The sequence below is a fragment of the Podarcis bocagei genome, assembly GCF_964188305.1.
Source record: "Podarcis bocagei genome assembly, chromosome: 1".
In the NCBI taxonomy this organism is placed as follows: Eukaryota; Metazoa; Chordata; class Lepidosauria; order Squamata; family Lacertidae; genus Podarcis; species Podarcis bocagei.
Window position 1 is genome coordinate 60,046,187 of NC_138125.1, and position 27,208 is coordinate 60,073,394.

The 27,208-nt window shown below is 40.7% G+C and overlaps 1 protein-coding gene across 5 annotated transcripts in view; it reads left to right on the plus strand.

The window, feature by feature from the left end:
- The window catches only part of SHANK2 (SH3 and multiple ankyrin repeat domains 2), a 358,950-nt gene that overhangs the window by 24,541 nt on the left and 307,201 nt on the right, over nucleotides 1–27,208 (plus strand). For all 5 annotated transcript variants that reach the window (XM_081163208.1, XM_081163210.1, XM_081163205.1 and 2 more), the window contains exons 2-7: nucleotides 15,591–15,819; nucleotides 21,211–21,414; nucleotides 24,466–24,537; nucleotides 25,289–25,397; nucleotides 25,564–25,715; nucleotides 26,679–26,846. In XM_081163208.1, coding sequence (XP_081019334.1) covers nucleotides 15,616–15,819; nucleotides 21,211–21,414; nucleotides 24,466–24,537; nucleotides 25,289–25,397; nucleotides 25,564–25,715; nucleotides 26,679–26,846 — 909 coding nt within the window. In that variant the 5' untranslated portion in view covers nucleotides 15,591–15,615. The remainder of the gene's footprint in view (nucleotides 1–15,590; nucleotides 15,820–21,210; nucleotides 21,415–24,465; nucleotides 24,538–25,288; nucleotides 25,398–25,563; nucleotides 25,716–26,678; nucleotides 26,847–27,208) is intronic.

A 27,208-nucleotide genomic window follows, 5' to 3' on the forward strand; every position in this document is an offset into this window, starting at 1 on the left:
ACTGCTACACAATCACACATTTTGCTAGAGTGAAGTGATCCAGAAAGTCATTTTATTTATAAACATCTGTTGGGAAGAAATTAATTGAAATGTGTTTTGTGTATGAGCTGTTTTTACTGTTAACTGCAGGCATTCCATATTAGTTTGTCAACCAAGCAAAACACTTTCTTGCATTAGCTAAGCATTAAAAGCCAAAATTGTTTGAGTTTCCTAAGTAAGGTTAAGGCTACATTTAGTCCTAGAGATTTGACACTGCATGTGTACTCAGAAGTCCTGTTGGATTCAGTGAGGCTTACTCACAGGTAAGTGAGGTTAGGACTGTAGCCTTAACCTCCGAACTGAAGGTTCCATGAGAGTAACAGTGCATACAGGGTGATTCTACACAAACAAATCTTCCTTGTTTCACTTTGAAGGATATGCGTTCATACATGCAGCTTCCATGAACATCAAATTCATCAGAGAATTTTTAAAAAATCATGAAAAAAATCCAGATTGGGGTTAATTTTAGTTCTCTAACTTGCACCAGTATAACCAGTATAATAAATACGTTTTCATGCACCTGTTTGTGACATGCACTCAATATATTTTAGGGGTACACTTAAAAAAGTATTGTGTAAAGAAGTCCTTAGCAGAATATTCAGAAGCGCAGGGTCTGTAATTCTTAGTCCAGTTCTTTGGTGCTTTTCAACAGAAGGAGGCTGGGAGAATTTGTTTTACCTCATATTCCAAAACAAGATGCAGCTTTAACTTTTTTTTAATAATAATTTTTATTCATTTTCAATAAAAAAACCCAGTGATACCCTCACCCCATGGGAAATTTGGCATTATCCCAACCTTCATTTTCCTACAAAACAAAGCAAGACAAAACCAATATGACACAGCAAGATGCTGGATAAAAACACCGGACTACACTGCAGAGTTCTCATACACTACTCTCTCTCAACACCCCCTCTGGCCCAATATTAGTACTGTATTGCAACACTGGGCCACTTTCCAGGGCTGATGTAGCCCATGCTTTAAATAAAAAGAAGCATGTGAAATGTTTTCCCCGTTTTTCTTATTTCCCTTAATTTAGTACATCATAAATGTACTGTGTTAGTTTTCTGAAGGGCATTAATAAAGCTATTTGGAAAAGTGTAATATATGAACATATGTACATGAGAGGGGAGGAAGGCAACCGTACATTCAGCAAATAGCTCCATCAATCCAGGTGTAAAAAATAAATAAACAAATAAAAGTGAATAGCCTATTCCATTTAGCTGTATTTCAGATAAACGTGTAGCATGATGAACTGAAGTTGCTCTGTAAGTAAGTTTAAAAGTTCTTAAACGTCAAGGATAGATATCAGCATAGTTCATGGCTTATTGGCTGTAATTTTGTTTGAGCTTTGCTCATGAAGGTGTAAAGCTTTATCTTACTTTCTCATTCCAGGATGCCTTTTCTCTTTCCTCTCTGTTCACGCTCCTGACATTTATGGAGTCTGCAAATGGGAAAGGCAGCTGCAAATGAGAACACCATGCTGCTTCATAATCAGAAGCAATGTGTGGATGGAGCAATGTCAGAGATGGGCTATAAATCTCCCTTTTCACCTTAGGTGTCATGGTGCAATTGTAAGTTTTAAAGAGCCACAAGAAGTAGAAATCCTGTGTTGAATCTGGCAACCAGTTAGTATAGCAAGAAATAAGTGAGCCAAGGAAGCTATAGATTTTAACATATTAGATTCATTAAATTGTGTTCAATTGGGTTTATTCACAGTGCAGAGGAGCATGACAATGTGATCCTAATAATATATTTAGTCAGAAGTAAGTCACTTTGCATTCAATAGGACATTCTCTTAGGCAAGTATATGTAGGATTGCAGCCTTACACATAATAATTGGTTCATTTACGCTACAAAGGTATGCTATTTTTGGGATGTGTATGAAAGTTCCGTTTATGTAATGTAGATGAAAAAATAGTTCACCGCAGAAGTGTTTTACGGTCCTCTCTTAATAGAAGCACACTACTCTCTCTTTTTCTTTTTGTGAAAGTGAACCTGCACTATAAAAGTCAGCTATGAATTTTATTTCTTCAACTTTGTATTGACTTTGAAGAGGAGTTTCTCTTCTGTTCACTGTGTCCTTTACTCCCTCTAGCAGTGAGTTAGAGACCAGTAAATCATAGGAATAGGTATGGTCTGGTGGATATGATTCACAGAATTGACTTAATTATCCTTTACCCTCCATGGAAAAGAGAGGTCAGCTGGAGAATGGCAAACAGAGAGGTGTGTGTGTGTGTGTGTGTGTGCATGCTCATAGCAAACTCAGGACTAGCGGTATCATAGTGCTGTCAAGATGGCGAACTCTAGAGGTGCTAGTGATATTTTTGTGAATACATTTCATATCAGTTGGGAGAAGTGAAAATACATCAATGCTTGCTTATTCCAGTGCTTGCTTATCAGGGCTGTCTTCACCCGGGGGTGCAAGGGGTGCGGGGCCCATGGATGGTGAATTCTGGGGGGTGCCAGGCGCTGAACCCGCCTAAGCTCTTAACTATCTACCTGTTATGAAATAATAATTTTGATCAAGCTAGAAAAACAAAATACATATATACCTAGGTATTACTGAAATGTATACCTACTGTTTCACTAAAGGACTTTCGACTTTGTGCGCTCATTTACCAAAGACGTGCCGCACCAGCGCTTGTCATTCACAACAGCGGCACTTGTCAGACTCGACAATGGTGCTTGTCATTCACAACGGGGCTGTGCACACGAAATTAACTCTTACATCAAAATATTATGTTACGTATTGTATTGAGCTGCTATGTCACAGCGGGGTCAGTGGCACCTTTGACACGACTGATGTTTCTCCTAAGTAGGTACTTAAACAATACTTATAAGTTTAAGTGTGGTGGTGTTGTATACTTAAGTATAAGTGTATTGTAAATAAATGAGCAAATAAAAAAGTTTCTCTTTCCTCCCTTCTTTTGTAAAAAAGAGATAAGGCGTAAGCGTAGTGTCTGATATAACCATAATAAAAGTTAATTTGGGGACTAAACTAAATTTGGGGGTGCTGGGCGTATCTTTGCACCCGGGTGGCGCATATGCTAAAGACAGCGCTGTTGCTTATTCCCCTTTATTTCTTCTATGGCATTTGTGCTCTGTATGTACCAGTGAAGATTTGCTGCTGAGGTTGACTGTGGATGTGTGATCAATCCATGCAACTGAGTTTATTGGTTTACAGTTTGCTTTTGGTTTACACTTTACCCCTTTTCAGCTATTAAAAACATTTTAAATGAACATCACAGTGGCAGAGTCCTCCTGCTCCCTTGTACATTCATTATAAGGGGATGTATCCAATATTAGTCATAACTCAGAGTGACTAGGCCCGTTAATTTCATTGGGTTTCCGCTGTGTAGGTAGATACAACCCATTATACATACAACCCATGTTCATGTCCTGCGTGTAACCTTTCCACGGCCATCAGGTTGGTTACTGTAGAAACAGAATGCTGAATATCTGGGCCTTGGTTCTGATCCAGTAGGGCTCTTCTTATCTTCTTACCTTTGCATGTGCAGGCTCCCTACACACACAATGAACACACAAAGAAAGAATAAAAAAATTCTTTCCAGTAGCACCTTAAAGACCAACTAAGTTAGTTCTTGGTATGAGCTTTCGTGTGCATGCACACTTCTTCAGATACACGTGTATCTGAAGAAGTGTGCATGCACACGAAAGCTCATACCAAGAACTAACTTAGTTGGTCTTTAAGGTGCTACTGGAAAGAATTTTTTTATTTTGACTATGGCAGACCAACACGGCTACCTATCTGTAACTGGAACCACACAAAGAAAGAGAGGAACTTGCTGCTGTGATGCTGCCCCAACCTGTGCTCATTTAATCTTTCATAGCAGAAAAGGGATTTCTGCCATGTTTGAATACTTCCTTAGTCAACGTGTTTGCATCTGTGTCTTCAGCAATGCTGGTGATGAGTTGTCCCATGACATCATCTTTAAACTTGCACATTTCCTTTGCAGATTGTTTCTTATATCAGCAACAACACTTACACAGTGTAAGCAGAAAACAGCTATACAACCTCCAAGGGTTTCTGCTTGGCCAGCACATCTTAATTCACTGTAGCTCACTTTCACATGATTGAATAATAATAATAATAATAATAATGATTTATTATTTGTACCCCGCCCATCTGGGCGGCTTCCAACAAAGATGAAAAATACACTAAAATGTCACATATTAAAAACTTCCCTGAACAGGGCTGCCTTCAGATGTCTTCTGAATGTCAGGTAGTTGTTTATCGCTTTGACATCTGATGGGAGGGCGTTCCACAGGGCGGGTGCCACTACCGAGAAAGCCCTCTGCCTGGTTCCCTGTAACTTGGCCTCTCGCAGTGAGGGAACCGCCAGAAGGCCCTCGGAGCTGGACCTCAGTGTCCAGGCAGATTGAAAAATGATTGAAAATATGGCTCTGTAGCTGTACTTGTTGTGGGTACAGCTTCAAGATAAATATCCATAGCAGACAGAACTTTATTTGAAGAAGAAGAAAAATAATGCAATATGTTCATTTAACTCGGTTTCTATAATGTATTTTTTAAATATTCCAGTGCAAGATTGAGTTGTTTATTTCCTGCAAGGGCTTCTAAATGCTTTCTGCACACTTTGATTATAAAACTATAATCATTTCTGTTCCTTGATTTCTCTAAATGTTCTTAATAATATTATAAATTGTAATAAACTGAAGTTGTGATTAGAATAACATTTTTGCCTGTCATATCACTGTTTCTGGGGTGGATATATTTTAGCTATTGCTCTGCCCAGTCACTGGGCAGCAAATTCAGTTTTCCCTCTAAACTCACAGTCCTAATCTATTTCATTTATGTGGCATTCCTATAACCTCTTACCTAGGAATAATTCCCATTGAACTAAATGGGACTTCAGAGTAGGCATGTATAGGGTTACGGTGTTGGTATTTCTGCATGTTCACAGTTTAGACAGAAACAGATTAAAATCTGAATAAATACACTTTTACATAATTATTCATTTGTTATCCCTGAAGCGTGTTTCATGTAAACAATTCATGTGGGGCTTGGGTTCAGTGTTCTTGTGAGCAGAACTCCATTCATGGGATGCTCCCACTAGAGGAACAGAATTTTTGTTGTTTCCTTTTTCAGCCTCCTCCTGGATGACATTGGAGGGGAAAGTCCACTTTCTTCGGCTGGATCCTCTGCTGTACTGTATGTCAGCCCTTCCATGTGCTGAATGAGATGGGAACCATAAGTGTTTCAAATGCACAGCAAAAGAATCCCCATCTCATATCCACTGAATCCAGTTCAGTGAAGGATTTATTCAGAAGCCTTTATGTGGTCTGTTTTGAGTACCTCCCTTCCTCTCCAATGATGCCGGGATAGAATCTATATGGTGTGAGCCCCAATGAAATCTTCCCTGCATATCTGCTATAGTAGGCTAGTTATTCTTTTCAGTTACCACTTGTGGTTCACTCATATGTGAGCTTTTTCTTTTGAGCTGTGATAGCCAGCACATGCTGGAAGGTTCAAGAGACCAGTCTTATAACCTGTTACAGTGGTACCTCGGGTTACATACGCTTCAGGTTACATACGCTTCAGGTTACAGACTCCACTAACCCAGAAATTGTGCTTCAGGTTAAGAACTTTGCTTCAGGATGAGAACAGGAATCGTGCTCCGGCGGCGTGGCAGCAGCAGCAGGCCCCATTAGCTAAAGTGGTGCTTCAGGTTAAGTACAGTTTCAGGTTAAGTACGGACCTCCGGGACGAATTAAGTACTTAACCCGAGGTACCACTGTATTTGCAGTCAACACACGTGAAACTTGCTTCTGTCGGCAATCAGAATTTACCACCAAACAATCTGGGGATGGTATTGTAGGAAGGCAAGGAGGATGGGTGTTGTGCTATAAAACTATAACACAAATAATGATAATCTGTAGGGGATGGAAACAGCCCACAAAGGGTATGCATTATCTCTTCATTTAATATATATTAGAAATGTTTCACAACTGCTACTTTAAATTGTAACATTCAGGAGCACTGTTCGCAATTCAAAAATCATTTCTAAAATGTTAGATAAATGAGTTCCTGTTATAGCTCTGACAGAATTGAAGCCAAAACAAGGTCACCGTGAAACTAGAGAAGTACAACAAATCTTCTAGGATGAATAAAACCTGAAGGGGCAACCACCCCAAATAGCCTAGAGATAATTGTGAATGCCCAGTAACTAGGTATCCATTGAGGGGGGAAATCAAATAAGCAGGGTGGGGAAATGGAATGGAATACTGTATCCTGGAAGACTGAATGACGGTCTGGGAACCAGAACAGGAGCACTCTGCACTGCAACATTTTGTTGCCAATCCCTCTTGGTAGAAATTAATTGGCAAGTGCATAAATACCTGAGACCTTCCACATTTGCAGGTTATTGAGGCTGAGGTCAGCAACATAGTCCTGCTGTCCTCTTCTCCATGCACGGTTTGTATTCATGGAGAAAGGTTGAACAGGCCTTTCTGTCTGCTATTAATGTGTTTATGTAAGGAAAGCACCAAGTGACAGAAGATTCTTGGAGTGCCAATAAATATGGACAGGGATTTAGAAAAGTGTTTTGCCCACTCTTTTAATAATGTGTATGTGGAAGCAATTATTCATCTATTTAAGATGGATGTAATAAGTTTTTATTACTTCTCAGTGGTGAAAGAGGGAGTTAAGTCCCTGTAATGAATCATAGAATCATAGAATCATAGAGTTGGAAGAGACCACAAGGGCCATCGAGTCCAACCCCCTGCCAAGCAGGAAACACCATCAGAGCACTCCTGACATATGGTTGTCAAGCCTCTGCTTAAAGACCTCCAAAGAAGGAGACTCCACCACACTCCTTGGCAGCAAATTCCACTGTCAAACAGCTCTTACTGTCAGGAAGTTCTTCATAATGTTTAGGTGGAATCTTCTTTCTTGTAGTTTGGATCCATTGCTCCGTGTCCGCTTCTCTGGAGCAGCAGAAAACAACCTTTCTCCCGCCTCTATGTGACATTCTTTTATATATTTGAACATGGCTATCATATCACCCCTTAACCTCCTCTTCTCCAGGCTAAACATGCCCAGCTCCCTTAGCCGTTCCTCATAAGGCATCATAATGTGAGGCTGGGTTGGGATTATAGAGTTATGTAATATTTTATGTATATTTTATTGTACATTTTTAAACATCTCAAGGCTATTTATATAATGAGAGCAGGAGGTGGCATTGCAGGGCCTCTCCATTGGCTCTGCTGAATGAACAACAGGTCTCTCTCTCAACCATCAACAGCTATTCCTCCATCAAGTTATATCAGAGGGTGAGTCAGGAATGCAGGTCCCCTCCACTGCCTCTGCTGAAAGACCAGCAGTGTTTAGTTCCCCCTTTTCAAACTTTTTCGTTCCTTTTGTTCACTGCAAAATCGCTGTGACTAAGAACTAGTGCCTGAGCTTGCTTTTTTCATCCTACCTTCCAGTCTCTTTCCCTTTTGTGTCCTGGCTCTCAGACTGTGAGCCCGAGGGCAGGGCTGCTGTGGGAGCCTTTTTACAACAGCAGCAGCAGCAACAGCAACAGCAACAGCAGCAGCAGCAGCAGCAGCAGCAGCAACAACAACAACAACAACAAAGATGAGAGATATTATAGATCAGGGGTGGCCAACTCCCAAGAAGCTGCGATCTCACAGAGTTAAATCTAGCAGTGATCTACCCCCCTTTTTTCGGGGTTCATGTCAAAGTTCTTGAGCTTTTTTTGGGGAGCTTCTTTGGGGGAGACAGTGATCTACCACAAACGTCCAGTGATCTACCGGTAGATTATGATCTACCTGTTGAATGTGCCTATTATTACTGTTTGTGTAATGAGAAAGTCCTTTCACTTGTACTTATAGTAGATTTTGCCAGCGGATATTCTGTTGGAAACAAAGGAAGAATCCCCTGAATGCCTTGATTTCACATACTTAGCAACTCTAGCCTTGCATATCTCATTGATGTAGTCCACTTGTAGGTGGACAATAAAAAATACTTTCCTCTTGGACAGAGAGTAAAACTAAGTAAATGCACAAATATAAAATTAATAAGCATCTGTGCTTCTTTAACACTAGGGACCTGGGCTTGGGCAGAATACCTTCTGTAAGCTTTTTATAGTCTATTATGTTAGAAATGTTATTTAATCCCTTATGCCCTTTCCTTTTCCAGTATTTTAAAGCCTTTTTATATTTTCATATCAAAGTATAGGCTGAGAGTACAGACTTGAAAGATAATGTGCTTTAGCGAAAGCAAAAATTCATGGGGAATGGGGGAAGGAATAATTTTGTAAAGAAAGATTATTTCACCCATTATGCATAAAGACAGTAGAAAGCATTTTTTAAAACAAAAGGGCAAAGCACTGTTATTTCTCATAATGAAATATAGGCAGTACTTTCCTTATTCTGCGACAGTGTTAGAAACTCAGATATATAAGCCAGGTGCCAAATGGCTCCTTAAACCAGGCTTTCAGTGGCCAAAATGGAATGTCTAGTTGCCATTTTGGGCAAGACGGCTCTAAAGTCTTATTTTTCAAATAATGGACTGGCTGTGATTGATTATCAGTTAAACATCTGGGCTAGTTCAGATGACACCTTGAGCTAGGTTAAAAACTTAGAAGCTCAAAGAAGAAAAGTCACTTTATCCAGGGACAGTCCATATGCATATTGGCCTATTCCCACCTCTTTTTCTTAATGGTGACACAAACCATTCATAACATAAGAACACTCTTCATAACTGTAAGCAGGGCATTGGGGCAGGGTAAGCTACAACAAGCTACAACAAGCTACAACAACTGACAATAACCAAGGGTCATCTTGTTGAACCCCCTACAATTACTCAGAGAGAGTGGGGAGGGGTATTACACCACCCTTCTGAGTAATACCGCTCCCCACCCTCTCACTTTATATAAGGGTCTGGTGACTTCTGTTTCAGTGTACAGTGGTACCCCACAAGACGAATGCCTCGCAAGATGGAAAACCCGCAAGACGAAAGGGTTTTCTGTTTTGGAGGCGCTTCGCAAGACGAATTTCCCTATGGGCTTGCTTCGCAAGACGAAAGCCCATAGGGAAATCTCCGGGGACCTGTTTTAAATTGCTGGCGGTCGGGAGCAAAGACTTTCGCCCACAGCCGGCCTTCAGAAGAGGTCCTGGACCTCTTCTGAAGGCCGGTGGGGGGGCAAAAGTCTTTGCTCCTGACCGCCTGCCTTCCCGGGACAGCGGAGACTTCTCCGCTGCCCCGGGCGATCTTAAAATCTTAGCGTCCCGCTCGGGATGGCGGCGCAGAGCTGCCTGCCGTCCCGGGACTGCAGGCAGCTCTGCACGGCCACCGGGAGCGGGGCGGAGCTTCTCTGCTGTCCCGGGGAGATTTTAAAATGCTGGGGGTCGGCAGCGAACGCTTCGCTCCCGCCCGCCAGCATTTTAAAATCTCCCCGGGACAGCGGAGGCTTCGCTCCCGCCCGCCAGCATTTTAAAATCGCCCCGGGACAGCAGGGGCTTTTAAAATGCTGGCGGTCGGCAGCAAAGCCCTCCTGTCCCCGGAGCTTGCGGGGCGGGAGGTGGGAAGAAGGGCTTTTCTTCCCACCGCCAGCCTTCAGAAGAGGTCGGGGGACAGACTGTCCCCGGACCTGGTCTGAAGGCGGTTTCCCTAGGAACGCATTAATTGATTTTCAATGCATTCCTATGGGAAACCGTGCTTCGCAAGACGAAAAACTCGCAAGAAGAAAAAACTTGCGGAACGAATTAATTTCGTCTTGCGAGGCACCACTGTATCTGAAGAAGTGTGCATGCACACAGAAGCTCATACCAATAACAAACTTAGTTGGTCTCTAAGGTGCTACCGGAAGGAATTTTTTAATTTTGTTTCGACTGCAGCAGACCAACACAGCTACCTACCTGTATCTAAAAAGAAAAGTTTTACAGGAAAGTTGTTTTGTGATAGAGTTTAGCCTTGAAATTGTATAAATAGGATCCTCTTGTCCCTGAAATGTAGACGGTACTGGAGATGTTAAGATGAGGAATTATTAAAATGATGCAATGAAGATGGCACATATTAATTTGTGTTTGGCGGGCTGATTGAAATCACTCCAAGGAAGGGTTTGCTTGGGGTTACCCAGGGCGAAAAGAGCTTTTAAGATCTCTGCCTTGCTTTGGGATACCATTGCGAGATCTCATGGTACAATCCTACTGGAATAGAACAAAGGTGTATGTAATCCAGCATTCTCTTTCTCACTGTGGCCAACCACAGTGGATGAAATTTGATATTGCCTATGAGTGAAACTATAGTTGTCAATCATTTTGTGTGTGGGGTTCATTCCCAGCCTCTGCACCCATTGGCGGAACACATATAAACATGCCCTGCCCCACCCTTTCTGGGTTCAGCACCATTTGTGTGTGTACGATTGTGCATCATTTGCATGTGTGTTAATCGGTTGTTGCCTGTTCAAATATATGTTCTTGCCAAGGTGATGTGAATGTAGGAGGTGTATTTGTAGGGGGAAATTGGAAGGAGAAACCTTTCCTTTGTTTACCAGTTCTCCCTGCAAATGCCATCTCACCTGCCAATCATTTCCCCATCTCACAGCCTAGTCTCAGAAAGCTGTCAGGGGGCTTTTGCATGAAAAGGAGGCAAGCCTTTTTTTGGAACCCTGTGTTTATGTCATAATGTATCATTCAGTCTTAAGGTTCCTGCTAGCTTCAGTTTTTTTAAACCAGTAACTAAGTGTGATTCTCTATTACCTTTAACAATAACAAAATGATAAAATATAGAGAAATAATAATTTATAATAAAAATTTAAAAAACACCACACACTTTGAAATCCAGGAAAACAAATATATGAACTCTATAGCTCTTATCAAATTACCTGAAACAAAAGGAGTTCCTAATAATTCATGTCATCATTGTTTGGTAGCTGGTCTAGTCTTTTGTCTTCATTGAAGTTGGTAAGACAATAAAGAGCAGTATAAGGGAAGAAAGGGGGAAGGGGCAAGGAACATTATTGTGGTAAGTGCTAATGAAGCAAGCAGTTCATGGCATATAAATCACAGGAGCAATACCTTACGTCACTATAGTTGTCATCTAAGAAATGTGTTTTGTATATACTAATCTACAAAATACTAGGGATAGTATTCTACGAATGAGTCCTGCCAGCACAAAGATTCCCTCCTGTGCAATGGAACTCCCCTCCCCCGCATGCCCTGCTCCCTCTAAACATCACCAGGGGGTTGAGGGAACCCCTAGAACAGATTTAAGGGTACGTGGGGGGGCAGGAAGGAGAAGAGGAGAACATCGCATTGTGCAGACAGAAATCCTTGTGATGGTGGAATCATTGCCTTACCACTGGTATTGAATTCCAACCTAGGAGTTCCACTCTCCAGTCATCAAAAGCCACCTTGAAGGTCTCTGGAATGAAAAGTGGGATTAAAACATTGTAAATGAATAAGACATTCAGTGGAGAGTTGAATTTCTACGTAAATTATTAAGTACCCATTCTCTCCTGGCTGATCAAGCAACACAGTTTCTCTGTAGCCCAGCTGTTTTTGAATTCAGCAGGGGGCACTACTGTAATTTGTACCTGAAATATATGCTCCTTTATCAGATACATGTGAGAATCAACAGTGGGCCATGTATGAGAGAACGTCTGTTCTCTAGCATCAGGAGATGAAGACCAGGTGGTATAGAGGATGTGAGATAGCATGTGTGCTATGAGCCACGGAAGAACCTTTGGACTTGTAAAGCTACTCTAGTACCTGAGGCAAGTGCCTCCGATTTACATTTCCAAGACAAGAAAATGCAAATGTTAGCACCATCCCTAAAATCAAGTGGAGTTTAGTTCTTTAGATCTAAACTTTTGCATTGGTTGCATTTTAAAAGCTTTAAGGAAAAGAAAGTATTTTAAGAAGATGTTATTAAAAAGTTTAAAAATAATACTCAGCAAGTTTTATAAATTAGAGGCATAGTTGTTTCTGTGCCGAACTACTCATTTGTGTGCTTTTAGAGTATGCCAATCTGCTAGCTAGAATGAACAATTTAAATTTCTTTCTCATGCTGGTGTTCATCACATCTTAATGATGTGTTAATGCAATTCTGTAACATTTGCAGTAACATTGTTTAGTAAATCTGCACCACTAATGTATCCATATATTGCAATAGAAATAAAATCCTTCTCTCTGTGTGTATTTAATGAAGATTGAAATCAGCATTTAATATGTTTATTCCTGTAATGCAAAAGATTGGATTACAAAAACACCTATTCTTCATTTACACTCTTAGTGCCACTGTTTCTATAAATCTTGGAGCTCGCAGAGAAAGCAATTATGTCTGAAGCCATTTCTGGCCTGATTTGTGCATAATGTTAAATCATAGTTAAAAGTAAATTGGGGTTCAATGTGAATGAGCAGCATGCTGATGAAAGCTGGAAGGGGGAAAAAACCAAAGGCTGGTTTAGCATTATATGTGAACTGTTGCTTGAATTCTGTTTCTCTTCAAACAAACCACAAGCAAAAATTCAAGATTTGTTCTTTGTCTTACCACTTGGTTTACTTGGGGAAAAGAGGCCACATCTGCTATTGGTAAGCCAACCTCTGGTTTGCTGCCTCCTGGCTTTGGAAAGAGCAAGTTCAACAGTATCTAATAAGCATGCTGCTCATTTACTGAAATAAACTATGATTGAAAATTGTGTGCAAACTGGACCACAAGAAACAAAAGTCTGCCTTTTACTTTCTTTCTCCCTTCAGAATTTTTCCTAGCAAGCCTCCTTAAATGTGTTTTCAGGCCATGAGTGATGGGGTCATTTACTAAAAGATGACTCAGTGTGATAAAACAATTATGAAAATGTTTTCACAAGGTTGTCTTTGAGCCAGCCCTTGAGTACAAAGCATTATATCTATCTCAGGTTCTGACACTGGCTTAATGTCAATGATGTGTCTATGTCACAAATAGCCAAACTATGGCTTACTGAGGCCACACAAAAGTGCAGCGTCCCGTAGAAGCTTTTACAGCTAAACGACTCTGCTCTGCTCTCTCTTTTTTACATTCGTACCACACAAACAAACTGCAGCTCATTATTAGCTGTGGTGCAAAGATACACTAAGCCAGACCTTGACTTAGTTCACTGTAGCGCAGGAGTAAAGAAGAATGCAGAGGAGCAAAGTGAATGCAGGCTGCTTGTCAGGAGTCCACATTTTCATGCGGTCCTGGTAAGCCATAGTTTGGCCTACCATAATGTGTGAACCAGGCCATTGTGTACTTATATATGACAAAGGAGGAACAACTTCTTTCTGTCCAAATTCTCCAGATGTCGTGGACTGGCTGGATGCCATGGAGTGGTGGGAGGCACCAGCTAGGAAACCCCCATGGGAAGAAGGCTGGGGGCCAGAGGACTGGTGGTGGGATGATGATGAGTAATCAGAAGGAGCGGGAGCAGACTCTGAGGAAGAGGTGTTGGAAGCAGGAGAGGTAATAGGGTTGGGTGATCAGGAAGAAGCGGGATTCAGAGGCTGGAGAGGAGGAGGGCAAAGAGACAGAGATGAGGCCAGCTGCCAAAGAGTGCAGGGAGTCTCCTTCTCCTCTTGCGACCAGCCCCCCCCCCCGTCTCCCAGAACATGCAGAGGAATGAAAAGAGCAGAGGAGAGATTGGTTGTGTGCAGCCACAGTCTCTGATTGCTTGGGGGGGAAACCTTGGAATAAAGCATTAACTTCACTGACAGTGTTTTTTATTGCTGACCTACACCTGACTCCAGCTCCTGATATCACATTATGAATAATTCGATAAATCTTTGGAAATATGGGGCATAAATGTATTAAATAAACAAAACTTGTCTATTTGATTCCTCTTAGTTTAAGAGTGTGCTCCCCTTCGCAAATGCATTCAGCGTAAGTCATGAATATTGCGCAGCTCAGTTCTACTTCTGTAGGCTGTGCAAATGCAATTTACCCCCCTCTACACTGGAGTTCCCATTGAACTATGCATCCAAGCTGCTTTTTATGGAGGGGGAAAACTGATATTTAAAATATCTTTTGACTTCTAGCCATGTTGAAGTTTGCTTTATCTTTTTAAATGGTGCAGGCAGGCCAAAAAAATTTTCATTTGTCTGTGGGAGAACAGAGAAGCCAGTGCAGTGTTTATGCTCTCTGTTGAATTTAAGGGACAATACTTCAGAGAGCTGTATTAATCCACAACTCATTGAAGCATACTAAAATGAAATATCCCCTCGAGGAATTCTCTGCTCAAAAGAAAGCCAATGTAAATTGATTTCTTCTCAAACACGGAATTTCAAAGCAATGTTTTAACATGTATTATTAAATATGGATTTATTATATCTGAAGTAACTGCATACAAGATAGCATTGCTCGAATGTATAAAACTGTTGCCACAAATAAGATCATTTTACAATATTGGCAAAGTACACAGCAAACAGCTGCTACTGTTAATTACCTTTATTTTGTCTGTGAGTCCTGGAAGATCTGCTTCTTGCCTTGCAGGCCTCTTCCACCTGGCTTGGGAGGGTAGGACCCTGACTGACACCAGATGTTTTGGGACTACAATTCCCATCATCCCTGACCACTGAGAATATGAGAATGGGCCTTTCCGGTGGTGGCTCCCTGTTTGTGGAATGCTCTACCCAGGGAGGCTTTCCTTACATATCTTTAGGCGCCAAGTGAAAACATTTCCCTGTAATCAAGTTATTGTGGGAGTGGGTGTTACTAGTTTGTTTTTGTTTTGTTATGTATTTTGTGTTTTTATGTTGCAAATCAGGTATACCAATTTAATAATTAAATAATAAACCTTACCAGAGTTGGTCATTGTAATTATAATTTGCATTTTAGGAATAGGGAACAGAGTCTGAGACACTAGACCACTGAATACATGCAAGGGACGTATGTTTGTGGGGAGCCAGCAGGATCATGGCTTCAGTCGCCACCCAGATGTATGCATGTTAGTTCTGAAAGTCTGCATAGACCTTGTCCATATGAATGAACATAGGGGCTCCTGCTACAATCCTGGTCCTTACCCTCACATACATTATTTGAATGCCTGAAGAAGCTACTATTGATCATTGGCCATATTGCTGCCGGTGTTGCTGCTGCGGCTGCTTCTATTTATTGAAATAATCATGCAAGTTTGATGTGTTTTATATGATATTTCAATAGCCGATTAACTTTTAGTTGTTTTCTATAATGGCCGTTAACTATGTGGATGTTTACAGATAGATAAACAGATAGACAAATAAATAAACTTTTGCCATGGCTTTGAAAAGGACAAATCTAACATGATATGGACTGCATGCTATTCTTCCAATGCTCCTATTAAAGAAATCGGGCTGAAATATATATGGGCATTATACCATGTTTTCCATCCTCTGTCACATTTTATTAAACTGCAAATGTTTTTATATCTCAGTTACACTGGTTTGACTGATAAATAGAAATAGATAAAATATTTATATAGATTAAAAAAACCCCAACCCTACTCCCTTTCTGCTGCCTGAACTACATTCAGAATTTAACCTATATAATTTGATTTTGACTTTGTCTATTTTAGCCAAATGCAGTAAGAGGTGCTGAACATGCCTCGCAGTCCAACGTCAAGTGAAGATGAGATGGCTCAGAGTTTTTCAGACTATTCAGTGGAATCTGAATCGGACAGCTCCAAAGAAGAAACCATTTACGATACTATCAGGGCTACCGCAGAGAAGCCAAGTAGCAGAATGGAAGACTCCAAGAGCAATACATTAGTGATGCGGATTATAATACCTGACCTACAGCAGACGGTAAGGTGAACTCCATTAAAAAGTTTATTGACCAAGGCCATACATCAGATTTGAGCTGAAGTAGTCAATTAAACTATGTCAGAGTCTGGTCAGGATGTTTAATGATTAAAGCATGTAGGTAGTAGTTCTGTCATGTAGAATCATAGAAGCATAAACTGAAGCTATAGGGTATGGCAATAATTTTAGAGCAGTTTTGTTTTCTACATTAACTAAGATGGAAGGCGTAATGTACCTTGTGCATGTTACTTTGGTAAGTAGACTGAAAATCATTACTGCATGCATTCTTTCATTTGCTCATTCATATCTGGCAAGAAGAGGCTATCTAGAATACAGGGAGTTAAATCCTCACCTTTTGTGGATGTTTCTATGCATATTCTATGCAACAAAAATGAAATGAGGAATGTGGTTTTCTTACTCCTAAGTGATGGGTAGTGCAAGAACCATCTGGTGAGATGGAAGGGTACTTTGGGCCGACAGGAAATATGTGTATGTCCTCATTAATTTTCTATTTTAGTCACAGATTTAGTGCTGCAAGAATCATTACTTTAATTGATTATGGTATTTTAAAAAGTAAATAAAATAAAATAATTATGTATATCAGAAATAAGTCAGGAAAAAGATTAGGACAACACAGTGGAACCTCGGGTTACGGCAGGGATCTGTTCCGGAGGCAACCCAAAAACGATGCATCGCATCTGTGCATGTGCGATTTAGTATGATTTAGCTCTTCTGCACGTGCACGAACGGTGCAAACCTGGAAGTAACCTGTTCTGGTACTTCTTGGTTTGTGCCTGTCTCAAGCCGAGGGTGACATAAACCAGAGGCAACGTAACCTGAGGCTCCACTGTAGTGACATTTGGTTTTATTCAATACAGGCATGGTTGGGGACTTGAAACTAAATTCACAGCAAACTGGGGGATAAATGGAGGGCACAATTAAGTGTTTTTTTAGTCTTATTGATTTCAGAGAGGGAGATTTGGGCATGTGTATAACTCTCCCATTGAAACCAGTGAGATGCCAAAGTGCACAGGGTAGCAGGACTACAAAATCCCGACATCATTTTAATCTCTTATGTTCACCTTACCAGTTTTAGCCTTGACTATTTGCCAGGAGTTAATTATTGCCTTTACCTGGAACTGTGACCTGTGCTAGATCACCATTCATTCTCTGGAAACAGTTTTCCGATTGCCTACATTTGCATTTTACAACTATCTGGTAGATGTGACACATTATAATATCGTCTGCTATTCCATCACATTGTTTCATTATTTTTCCCTTTTTTGACTAAAACGGTTAGTCTGGCAAAATATACTGTAAATTATGTTGATGTAGACAGAATGAGTGCTCTCTTCTAGCTAAAAGCAGTGTCTTATCTCTTAGGTGGCATTCAGTGCTGCAGAATCTGAGAGTCAAATTAGATATGACAGATCTGGGTGGGTTTTGTTTTTTTTAACATTAAAAGGTGCACATAGGTGTAGGGAGCTAAATCCTTCTCCTGCCTTGCCTCCTACTAGTAGTACATTTTTCCGCTTTTCCCAGATTTGAAGTAATTGACTGTGGGCAGGTAGCTGGGAAAGCAGTGTCTTCATCTCTGCACCCCTTTTAATGTAAAAAAATGGATCCTCATATGCTTTATATGTGAATGAGGCAAACACATGAATAAACAATTGTGGTTGCTTTTTTCCACATCTAGTTTGATGCTGAGAGTACAGTGTTTGCCCCAGAGGCATAGGGGTGTTCCAGGTTCCGGCCTGAGACAGTGGATGTGTTGCTCATTTGCTGCTGTCTGTAGAGAAGTACCATCTGGCATGTTGTGTCTGTTTTCTTTCCCATACATTGATGATGTGGCTGGACAAGAGAGTGAAAAGAAGAGAATCGGTCCACAGGCATTTCACTGCAGGGTGAATAGAAAGCAATGTGTTGTTGTTTTATTTTTATTTTTTTAAATTTAAATCGATTTCTTTAAATTTAAATTGGATTTTTAAAATAAAATGTTTCTAGGGGAAAATCTTTCTAAAGATAGTTTTCTCTTTAAGTTACATTATAGTCCAAAGGCTATTCATCAGGAAATAAGGATTTGTTTTAAGTTTTTCATGTGTGCTAAAACTCAGTCTAAGTTTTTCTTTAAATTGTTTAACCACATCAGTTAACAAATATAGATATATATGCTATAATGTTATTGTTTTAGTTAAATAAATTGTTTAAATTGTTATTAAGGAAATGATTGTTTTTCTCCTTCCAATAAAGCACAGCAGAAAAGTTGTCCAAATATAAACAGTTAACTTTTAAACCTCACAATAATTTCATAATTATCGGTCTATGTATTTCTAATAGTATAACCAAATCAGTAATTTTTGATATAACTGTAAAAACTGCTCTGAAAATTTATTATTCCAAAAATGAAACCTTCCTCTAGTTGTAAATATTAAGATGACACCAGCAAGAATAAGTATTTCTGTTAAAAAAAAAGATTTAAATCAAATCTTATTGACTAGTGATTTAAATTGATTTGATTTAAATCAAATCCCCCCTGTTTTACTGGTTATTCCATTTAATGGGAATCAAATGGCTCTGACTTGTTAGATCATGTAGAAGTAATATCTGGTGACCTCCCTTGCTGAGGAGCAGGAGTCGCTGGCATGGCAATGCTGTGCCATTATCTTCCCGACAGGGATGGTGCAGGCTGGGGTGGATTTAGGTCTGTGTAAGTGGTGTGCCAAAACTGCGGGAGGCAGTGGAAGACAGGAGTGCCTGGCGTGCTCTGGTCCATGGGGTCACGAAGCGTCGGACACGACTAAACGACTAAACAACAACAAAAGTGGTGTGCAGGGACATGGGTGGCGCTGTGGGTTAAACCACAGAGCCTAGGACTTGCTGATCAGAAGGTCGGCGGTTCGAATCCCCGCGACGGGGTGAGCTCCCATTGCTCAGTCCCTGCTCCTGCCCACCTAGCAGTTCAAAAGCACGTCAAAGTGCAAGTAGATAAATAGGCACCGCTCTGGCGGGAAGGTAAATGGCATTTCCGTGCACTGCTCTGGTTCGCCAGAAGCAGCTTAGTCATGCTGGCCACATGACCCGGAAGCTGTACACCAGCTCCCTTGGCCAATAAAGCGAGATGAGCGCTGCAACCCCCGAGTCGGTCACGACTGGACCTAATGGTCAGGGGTCCCTTTACCTTTACAGATGTGCATGCACCAAGAGCTGAGCTGATGGGGTGCCATCTCAAAACCTAGCGTGGCTTTGGACAGGAGGCACAAGAGCTCTGGCAGTTCCTAGAGTCTTCCTTCCCAAAGCCGAGTTAGTACTTTCCCAGCCTTGCCTTTGGGATGACAGCACGAGTGGGGTGGGGTGCCAAATTTTGGCCTTGCACAAGATGCTGTAGTACTCAAATCTGCCACTGATGCAGCGACACAGCAGTGGCAAGGTAGAGGCTGAATGGGTGCAGTGGTGAAGCCAATCCCTTTCAGCTGCCAGTGTGCCTGCAAAGCCCTCCACTGCCCAGTTAGGCACCAGTGACCCTGCTGTTGGCAGGACTGCAGTGTGGCCCTGCCCTGCCCCTGCCCCCCAGTTGCTCCTGATGTAAAATTTTCAGCTGCAAGCAGTTACCTCCTTTGGTAGTAGTCCTGGTGGGACAAAAGGAATACGATCCACAGGGCTCCTAGTTTATCAGTGCTTTTCAAATATACTGGGAGTTGAATGGGCAAGGCTTCCAGTGCTTCAGGCTGGCATTGCACGTTCCATGCAGCTCAAGATCCTGGTCTGCTACTGCATAGTAGGGCCCCTTCACCAACACTATCGTCTTCCATTCAGAGATACAGATACTTGGCAGCTTCTGTGTGCTGCCTGTTCCAGTCCGGAGACCAGCTGTCATGCTGCAACCCAAGCTGGGTGGGGGAGGAAGCTGGTCCCCATTATTGCAGAAGCTATGGAGCAGTTATAGTTGAGAACAGCACATCCTGAAATGGAGCTGATGGCCACTGGTCCCTGGGGTGCTACAGGCTTACTTGCTCTAAGACTCTCCTTTGACCACTTTGTATAGTCATGATTTGTGACCTTATATCTTAATAACAAGTTTGATATTTAATCCAGCTTTAACAGAGTAGGCCCACTGAAATTAAGGGGCTTAATTTAGGCATGTTCAGAGTCTACTCTGAGTAAAACTTAGTTGAATGTCACCCCAATAGTTTAGCCAGTCATTCTACAAATCTTCAGCTGAAGTCCATGCCAGATTTTACAACAGTTGATGTAGATGCAGTCTCTTACTACTTGAGGAAAGCCTGATAAGTTGTACTTAACCTTTAAAAAGACTGCATGTTTTCTAAGCAGCATGTTATAATTCAACTTGCACTGCTCTCTAAATTACAATGATTATATCTGAGCAGCCATCACACTGGAAAGTTAGTAGCCACACAGTTTCCATACCACAGTTGTTCTTCAAGCAAGACGATTCAGATACAGTGGTACCTCGGGTTACATACACTTCAGGTTACATACGCTTCAGGTTACAGACTCCGCTAACCCAGAAATAGTGCTTCAGGTTAAGAACTTTGCTTCAGGATGAGAACAGAAATCGTGCTCTGGCGGCGTGGCGGCAGCAGGAGGCCCCATTAGCTAAAGTGGTGCTTCAGGTTAAGAACAGTTTCAGGTTAAGTACGGATCTCTGGAACGAATTAAGTACTTAACCTGAGGTACCACTGTAACACAATTGTTGTTCTTCTTGTTAATATTACTGTACTGTGCAACATACTCAAAACACCTAACCACAATTCTGCTGTCCTATCCACTGACAGTGGAATTTCTTTCTCGAGTAGTAATTGACATTGTTTTACTCTCTCTTTTGCCTGCAGACACTGATAGTAGTTCACTGGCCATGTCAAACATTTTTTCCCCTGTAGTTTAGACACAGCTATTCCATGGAGGGGTTATGTCTGCCAGCAAACATATTCATATATCACTACATTAAATGGACTGCCTGCCTGGAGGTTAATAAGGGCTGTTCAATATGTATGCCAAGGTGAAAATCATATTTGAGGAAGGTAGAAAGCCTAGGCTGGAATCCAAAGTTCCTCTTCCACTTATTATTTTCTTTTTGCTGGTAGTTCCCGCAGGTAACTACTGTATACTGAAAATGTTCATATATTACCTTTAATAGCATCTAATGTGAATCAGAAAGTTTAAATATGATATGTCTAGGTAAAGGAGAAAAATATGAAATATGTCATTATTTATCTCTTGTGGGATGGACAAGATTGTTTGTTTTATATAAAGAATCAGCATTTATATTAAATAATTAAAGAGGTACTCACCTTATGTAGCAGCCCTGATAATTTATGTGAATTGATTTATGTTTTGTGTGTATTAACTGCCTTTTCTACTTTTTGTGTTTTTCAGAAGTGTATTAGATTTAATCCTGAAGCTTCTGTATGGGTAGCAAAACAGCGAATTCTTTGCACATTGAATCAAAGTTTGAAAGATGTTCTCAATTATGGCTTGTTTCAGCCTGCGAACAATGGGAGAGATGGGAAATTTTTGGATGAAGAAAGACTTCTTATGGAATATCCACAACCTGTAAACAAGGGTGTTCCAACCTTAGAGGTATTTTAATGAACAATCATTTATTTAAGGTTTGTGTACCAACAGTATGAAGGTTGGTGTTGATTTTAATTTATTAACTGCCCTTCACCCTAAGGTAGTTGTATAACGTATATACAGAAGACTCACATCCTGGTACTCTGAAGCTGTTTTGAGTGGGGAGAGAGAGGATCTGAGAAAAGTTACAATTGAAATAATGGAGATAATAAGATGGGCATTTACATAGGATCGTGTAAAGAATGTCTCTTGCTCTTTGGTAATCCTTGACAAAGTGCTCTAAATTTTGCTTCCAGGACAACCGCATTTCCCCATTAAATTAGTGCCAGCATATACTGTGACTCCTCCTCGGCCCTACCTAGCAGGCTATCTGTTCTAAACAATGTGTGACATCTTCAACCTCAGCACCAGGCAGGCAAATAATCATTCAGTGTGCCTGCTTGTCACCAACCCAATTTATCTATGCCACTAATGATGGTATTACACACTACAAGGAGCCTCCTGCTCCCCCAGAAAATTTCTCACTGTGAGAGGGTATCTGTTAGTCTCTCAAGGAGTAGGTCTCTTCTTCCTCAGAGTAACATTGCACTCCCTGAGACCCTGGGAGTGGGATGCTACTATTGCCTCCCTGAAGGCTTCATCCATCAACAACTCTGAACTTCTCCAGGTCAGCCAACTTGGCCAACAGAAGTGAACTGGTCCCCTGAGGTCCAAGAGTCTAGCAGATGGGATATTTGTACATTACTTTCTACTTGCATACCTGTCAATATTGAATAGAATTACTTTGGTGCATGGGATTTGTTAGGTCAAAAGGGGGGAAACATAGTCCATGCTGCCCTTCTCACACAGCTGTCAACTCTGTTTGTTACCTTGTGTTTGCTTTGTCAGTGGGACCAAGATGCTTCATCACTTGGATCTCACTTACTTTTAGAGCAGCTTCCCTACCAGGTTGCCCTAAATTTGTAGCTCTAGTTAGCTTTCCCCAGCAGAGGCTGCAGCCAGTTGTGGGTCAGGAGGGTCTCACTTGAAAAACACAAGCAAGAGTTACCTTTTGGTAGTGTTGCTTCTAGACACAACTGTCACAGAGTTAATGAGGAAGGGATGTCTGGACTAAGTCTTCTTTCCTAAGGGGGAAGAGATGGGAAGAAGAAAGAGAATGGGGCAGCAAGACTATTTTTAAAAGGAAACATTGGCAACACTAATGGTCATTTCTCTTCCTCCAGATTTGAAGTAAATGATTAAGGATGGCAATTTTGCTCATCAACATGTCTAACGATCTTTCTTTTCTTCATCATCTGTGCATAGTAGTTTTTGAATTTCATTTAGTAAACAGAAGTCTATTTTTGACTTTGGTGCCAATGTATAATTACACGTTTTGGGGAAATTGCAACATGTTGAGAGCATGAACAGCAACTGCTGTATAGTTTAAATGAAGAAATATGGGGTGGGGGGAGGTGAGGTTATTTTTAAAAGAAGAATGGTACAAGAATATAGAACTCCACTGCTTTCAAATTTGAGATATAATTATGTGAGTTGACAGGCCACGCCGCAGGGGACTATAGCAGGTGTATTCTAAAAAGCATTTCTTTTCTAATCTTTGAATACAAAATGACAAAATCTTACAATTCCATCTTCTTATGAAGGAGTTAACTATATTCTCCTATGGACAGGAATGTCAGTTTATTCTGGGTGATCACAAACAATTTGTTTCTTACTGTTGGGCCAGAATGCAACCATCTATTTGCAGCAGCACCCATTTCTTTGTGTCTAGAGTATGGATCTCGTGGAATTCATTCATTGTGAATTATGATCCAGACCGAATTAGAACATTATCTCCTGGACTAAAGAACAGATTTGAAGACTGTTATCCTTCAGATTTCACACTGAATCTTGCTATGTAGTTTTCAGTTAAAACACACATGCACCAAAGGGGGGTGTCTATTTTAATGTATGTTTTAGGAGAAAATACGTTAGGAATTTGAATCTTGTGAGAAAAGTTAAAATATGTATTTAGATGCGCATTTTGTGCTGAACCATTTTTTTAAAGCATTTATTAATGCAGAAATGGGACAGAACAAATAATGAATGAAAGCACACAAAAGTGATACAGACCTGAAACAGACTTATTTGCTCATCCCTGGTCTAAAGTGATAACACAGGTGAGTTGAGAAAAAAAGGAACAACAGGGAAAGAAACTGAACCCATCTGATCCCAATTTTTGCTGTGCTATTGCTGTGCTGCCCTAAATTTCTGCTTACGGAATATACTCAAACTTTGAAGCTTCATAGTGTTCTTCTTTATGCATAAGAATTCCTCATGAAAAGTGCCATAGCGTATGAAAGCCTAAACATATACTTTTAAAGAAACTCAATAAAATACCGTATTTTTCTATAAGATGACCCCTATTTTTTGAACCCAGAATTAAGAAATAAACAATTGCAACATTCTGTGTATAAGACGACCCCTAATTTTAAACTTTAAAATTTTGGGGGAAAATATAGTCTTTTACATGGAAAAATACAGTATATAGGGCACAATCAACTATAGTTGGGCATTTTAAAGGCCTGCTGTTTTTAATGGATGCACATGCACCCATGATATTTGACATTTATAAGTTCAGTTCATGATAAGATATGGTTTGGCGTGATTAATAAATGGACAAATAATGCTTTGTAATCAGCCAGCAAAACAGAATAGGAAACCATGGTTGAAGTAAGTTTCCAAACTATGGTTTGTGTAGACTATGGCTTGTGATATCTGAAGTGTTTCTACAGACAGATGCACATAGAGAAAGGAACTGGGAAAAAATGAAAGCTGACAAGCAGTTCTAAACCATGGTTAATTTGTAAGTACGGAAATATGATTTTGTGTGCTGTCTAAATTAACTCATAAGCATTCTGTTGGTTGTCCCAGTATCTTGAATGTTATGGAAACTGACCCTTCAAAGCATGTTAACATTTACCTGGTTGCTTTTTAAAATGATAGTCAACATAACTATTCTTTTTCTAGAATATTTCTAAAATGAAAAGTAACATTCAAATAATGTTGCCATTTCAGTTTCGGTATAAGAAAAGGGTGTACAGACAATTTAATCTTGATGAAAAGCAGCTAGCCAAGCTCCACACAAAGGTATGTCTAAGTGAAGAACCTCTAATGTGGTAAGAATAAAGACTAGCAGAAAATGTCGTTTAAGGTGTATTTTATCAACTTTTGTTAAAATCCCCTGATAATAGGAACAAGCTAAGGAAATTACAATGCAGATAGCAACCAGGCTGTTAATAAGATCTGATACTGTGCACATTTTTTCCCCCATTTATTTAGTTGATCTGGTGAAACATTAAGAGGCTAATATCATTAATATATTGAAGGATTGTTGAAGGCTATGATAGAGCATTAACATCAGGCCCATGCAGGTGGGTGAGAGGCAGCCAGGTACACTTGGCCTGTGCCCTGGAGGGCTAGGCCAGCCCAGGGGCCATGCCAGGAACCTGCTGGACCTACACTGTCAGGCCTCAGACAAGCTCTGCATGGGCCTCATTAACACTATTGCCCTGGGTAAGCATTATTTTAAGCCTGCAGTGCACTTGCCACCATTTACTAATATGTGTGCGCACAAAGATGTATAAATGAAATAGATTCCTATGCATAGCTGTTTAACGCATATCATCCTGGGCTCCTTTTGCAGGAAGAGTGAGATATAAAGTCTAAAAAATAGTAAAATAATAAACCAAAAGTAAATGGGCAGTAAGGTGTGTTTCATATGCATACTTTTATTAATGTTTACACATGATTTTGGATACACACTAGATGACGATTGTTGCTTATAACTAAACTGTATATTTTACAGTAGTAAAACATTTCACATAATGCTATCTTTCAGGCTAATTTTCGAAAATGTATGGACCACGTTCACCACCTGTCTGTTGAAAAACTAACAAAGATGCTGGACCGGGGACTTGATCCTAACTATCATGACTTGGAAAGTGGAGGTATGAAGTAAATAATTCTCACGTTTTAGCAGAAAATACACACATCTTTAGTAAATTGCAAAGAAGAAATGTCTAGTGTATATGAAGTGAGTTGAATTTATATTCTTTATATGACTTAAGAGGAGTTGCATAATTATTTATTTCTTTTCATTCTTTCTCACTTTAGAAACCCCACTGACTTTGGCAGCTCAACTTAGCAATACTGTTGAAGTTATCAAAGCCCTGAAAAATGGAGGCGCTCATTTAGATTTCAGAGCTAAAGATGGCATGACAGCATTACACAAAGCAGCCAGAGCCAAGAACCAACTTACCCTGAAGGTAATTCATATGTTATGTCCATTATGCATTGTTTTATATAGAAGAGTGTACGAAGGAAAATGCTTGAGTTAATTATCAGCATCCTTAATGGATCTTTTAATCTGCATTCACTCAAAGGTTTCTTTTGTTGGCTTCAGACTTCCAAGATTAGCTTTCAACAAAGAATTCATTTTGGTGGAACTAAAAAGGGTGGTGAAACTTTACCTTGTTGCCTGATAGGTAATACCTGTTTGTGCAAAATGGGAATAGAGCTACAGCCATTTATCTGACTTTGGAAGAGAATATCCATTTCAGCGGGTTACTATCTTTTGTAGTGTTTGCCCTTTAAACTTAATGTGCATGGATTTCTTAATTTGTTGGGGTTTCGGCCATGTTGTTCAAACAGCAGAACAGAAGAATAAGCGTCTGTATTTTGAAATTTCCTGATGAGGGACCTACTAGGTCAGAAAGGTGCTAGGTTATACATTTTTGGATATTATTTAATGCTTTGTTTCATTTAACAACATTTTGCAATAATCAACAAAACTCTAATCCCAAAGTCAATACATTAAATATAAATTGACATAAGAGCAACATTTCTTCTAGAAAAATTCAAAACCTACTTGAATGTGCTGTTGGAAGTAACAATTTTGTTGACAATACTGTTTCTATGGTCACCTGCCATTCTTGGTCACATACAGTATAAGATGTTATGTTTTGCCGTTATCACAAAATCCAAAATTTCATTAAAGCTTTGCAAGGAATTCAGTGTTGCACTAAAGCAAACATTCTGTCAGCACAAGCATGTCTGCTTGGCTGACCAACCGACCTTCCCTCTCCTCCCCTGCATGATGTTCGGGGGTTTTTTGAACAGTATATGTATGGTGTGTACATAGCCTTATACAGAAATAAGAACCATAGTATCTGCAGATCATCTTTGTTTAGTTATTAGTCTAATTCTTCAAAACCTATCATTACCTACAGACCCTCTTAGAACTTGGAGCATCTCCCAATTATAAAGACAGCTGTGGACTGACACCGTTGTATCACACTGCCGTAGTTGGAGGAGATCCATACTGTTGCGAGCTCTTGCTTCATGAACATGCTACTGTAGGTTGCAAAGATGAAAATGGATGGCAAGAGATTCACCAGGTAGGAAAGATTAACTTTGGTGCATTAAGATAAGTCCAGGTGCACAGTGCAGCGGTGGAGCAAGTCGATTGGGCGCCTGGGGCGACGCGCATGCCCTGCGCCCAGAGGTGGGGCCAGCCACCCCCAGGGCAGGGTAAGCTGGGGCAGGACGCTCCGTGGGGCCTCCAAGGAGTCTGCCTGCCTCCTCCCACTCAGTCGCCCTACAGGTGAGGAGGAGGCAGCGGGCGGACTGTTTGGGGCAGTGCGGAGCCTGCGAGCGCCCAAACCACCACGTCACTCCCAGGAGAGACGCGTGGCTCTGGCGTGCTGCAGGCCCGGTATTTTGTTACTGCCTTCAGGGGTGACACCCGGGATAGCCTGCC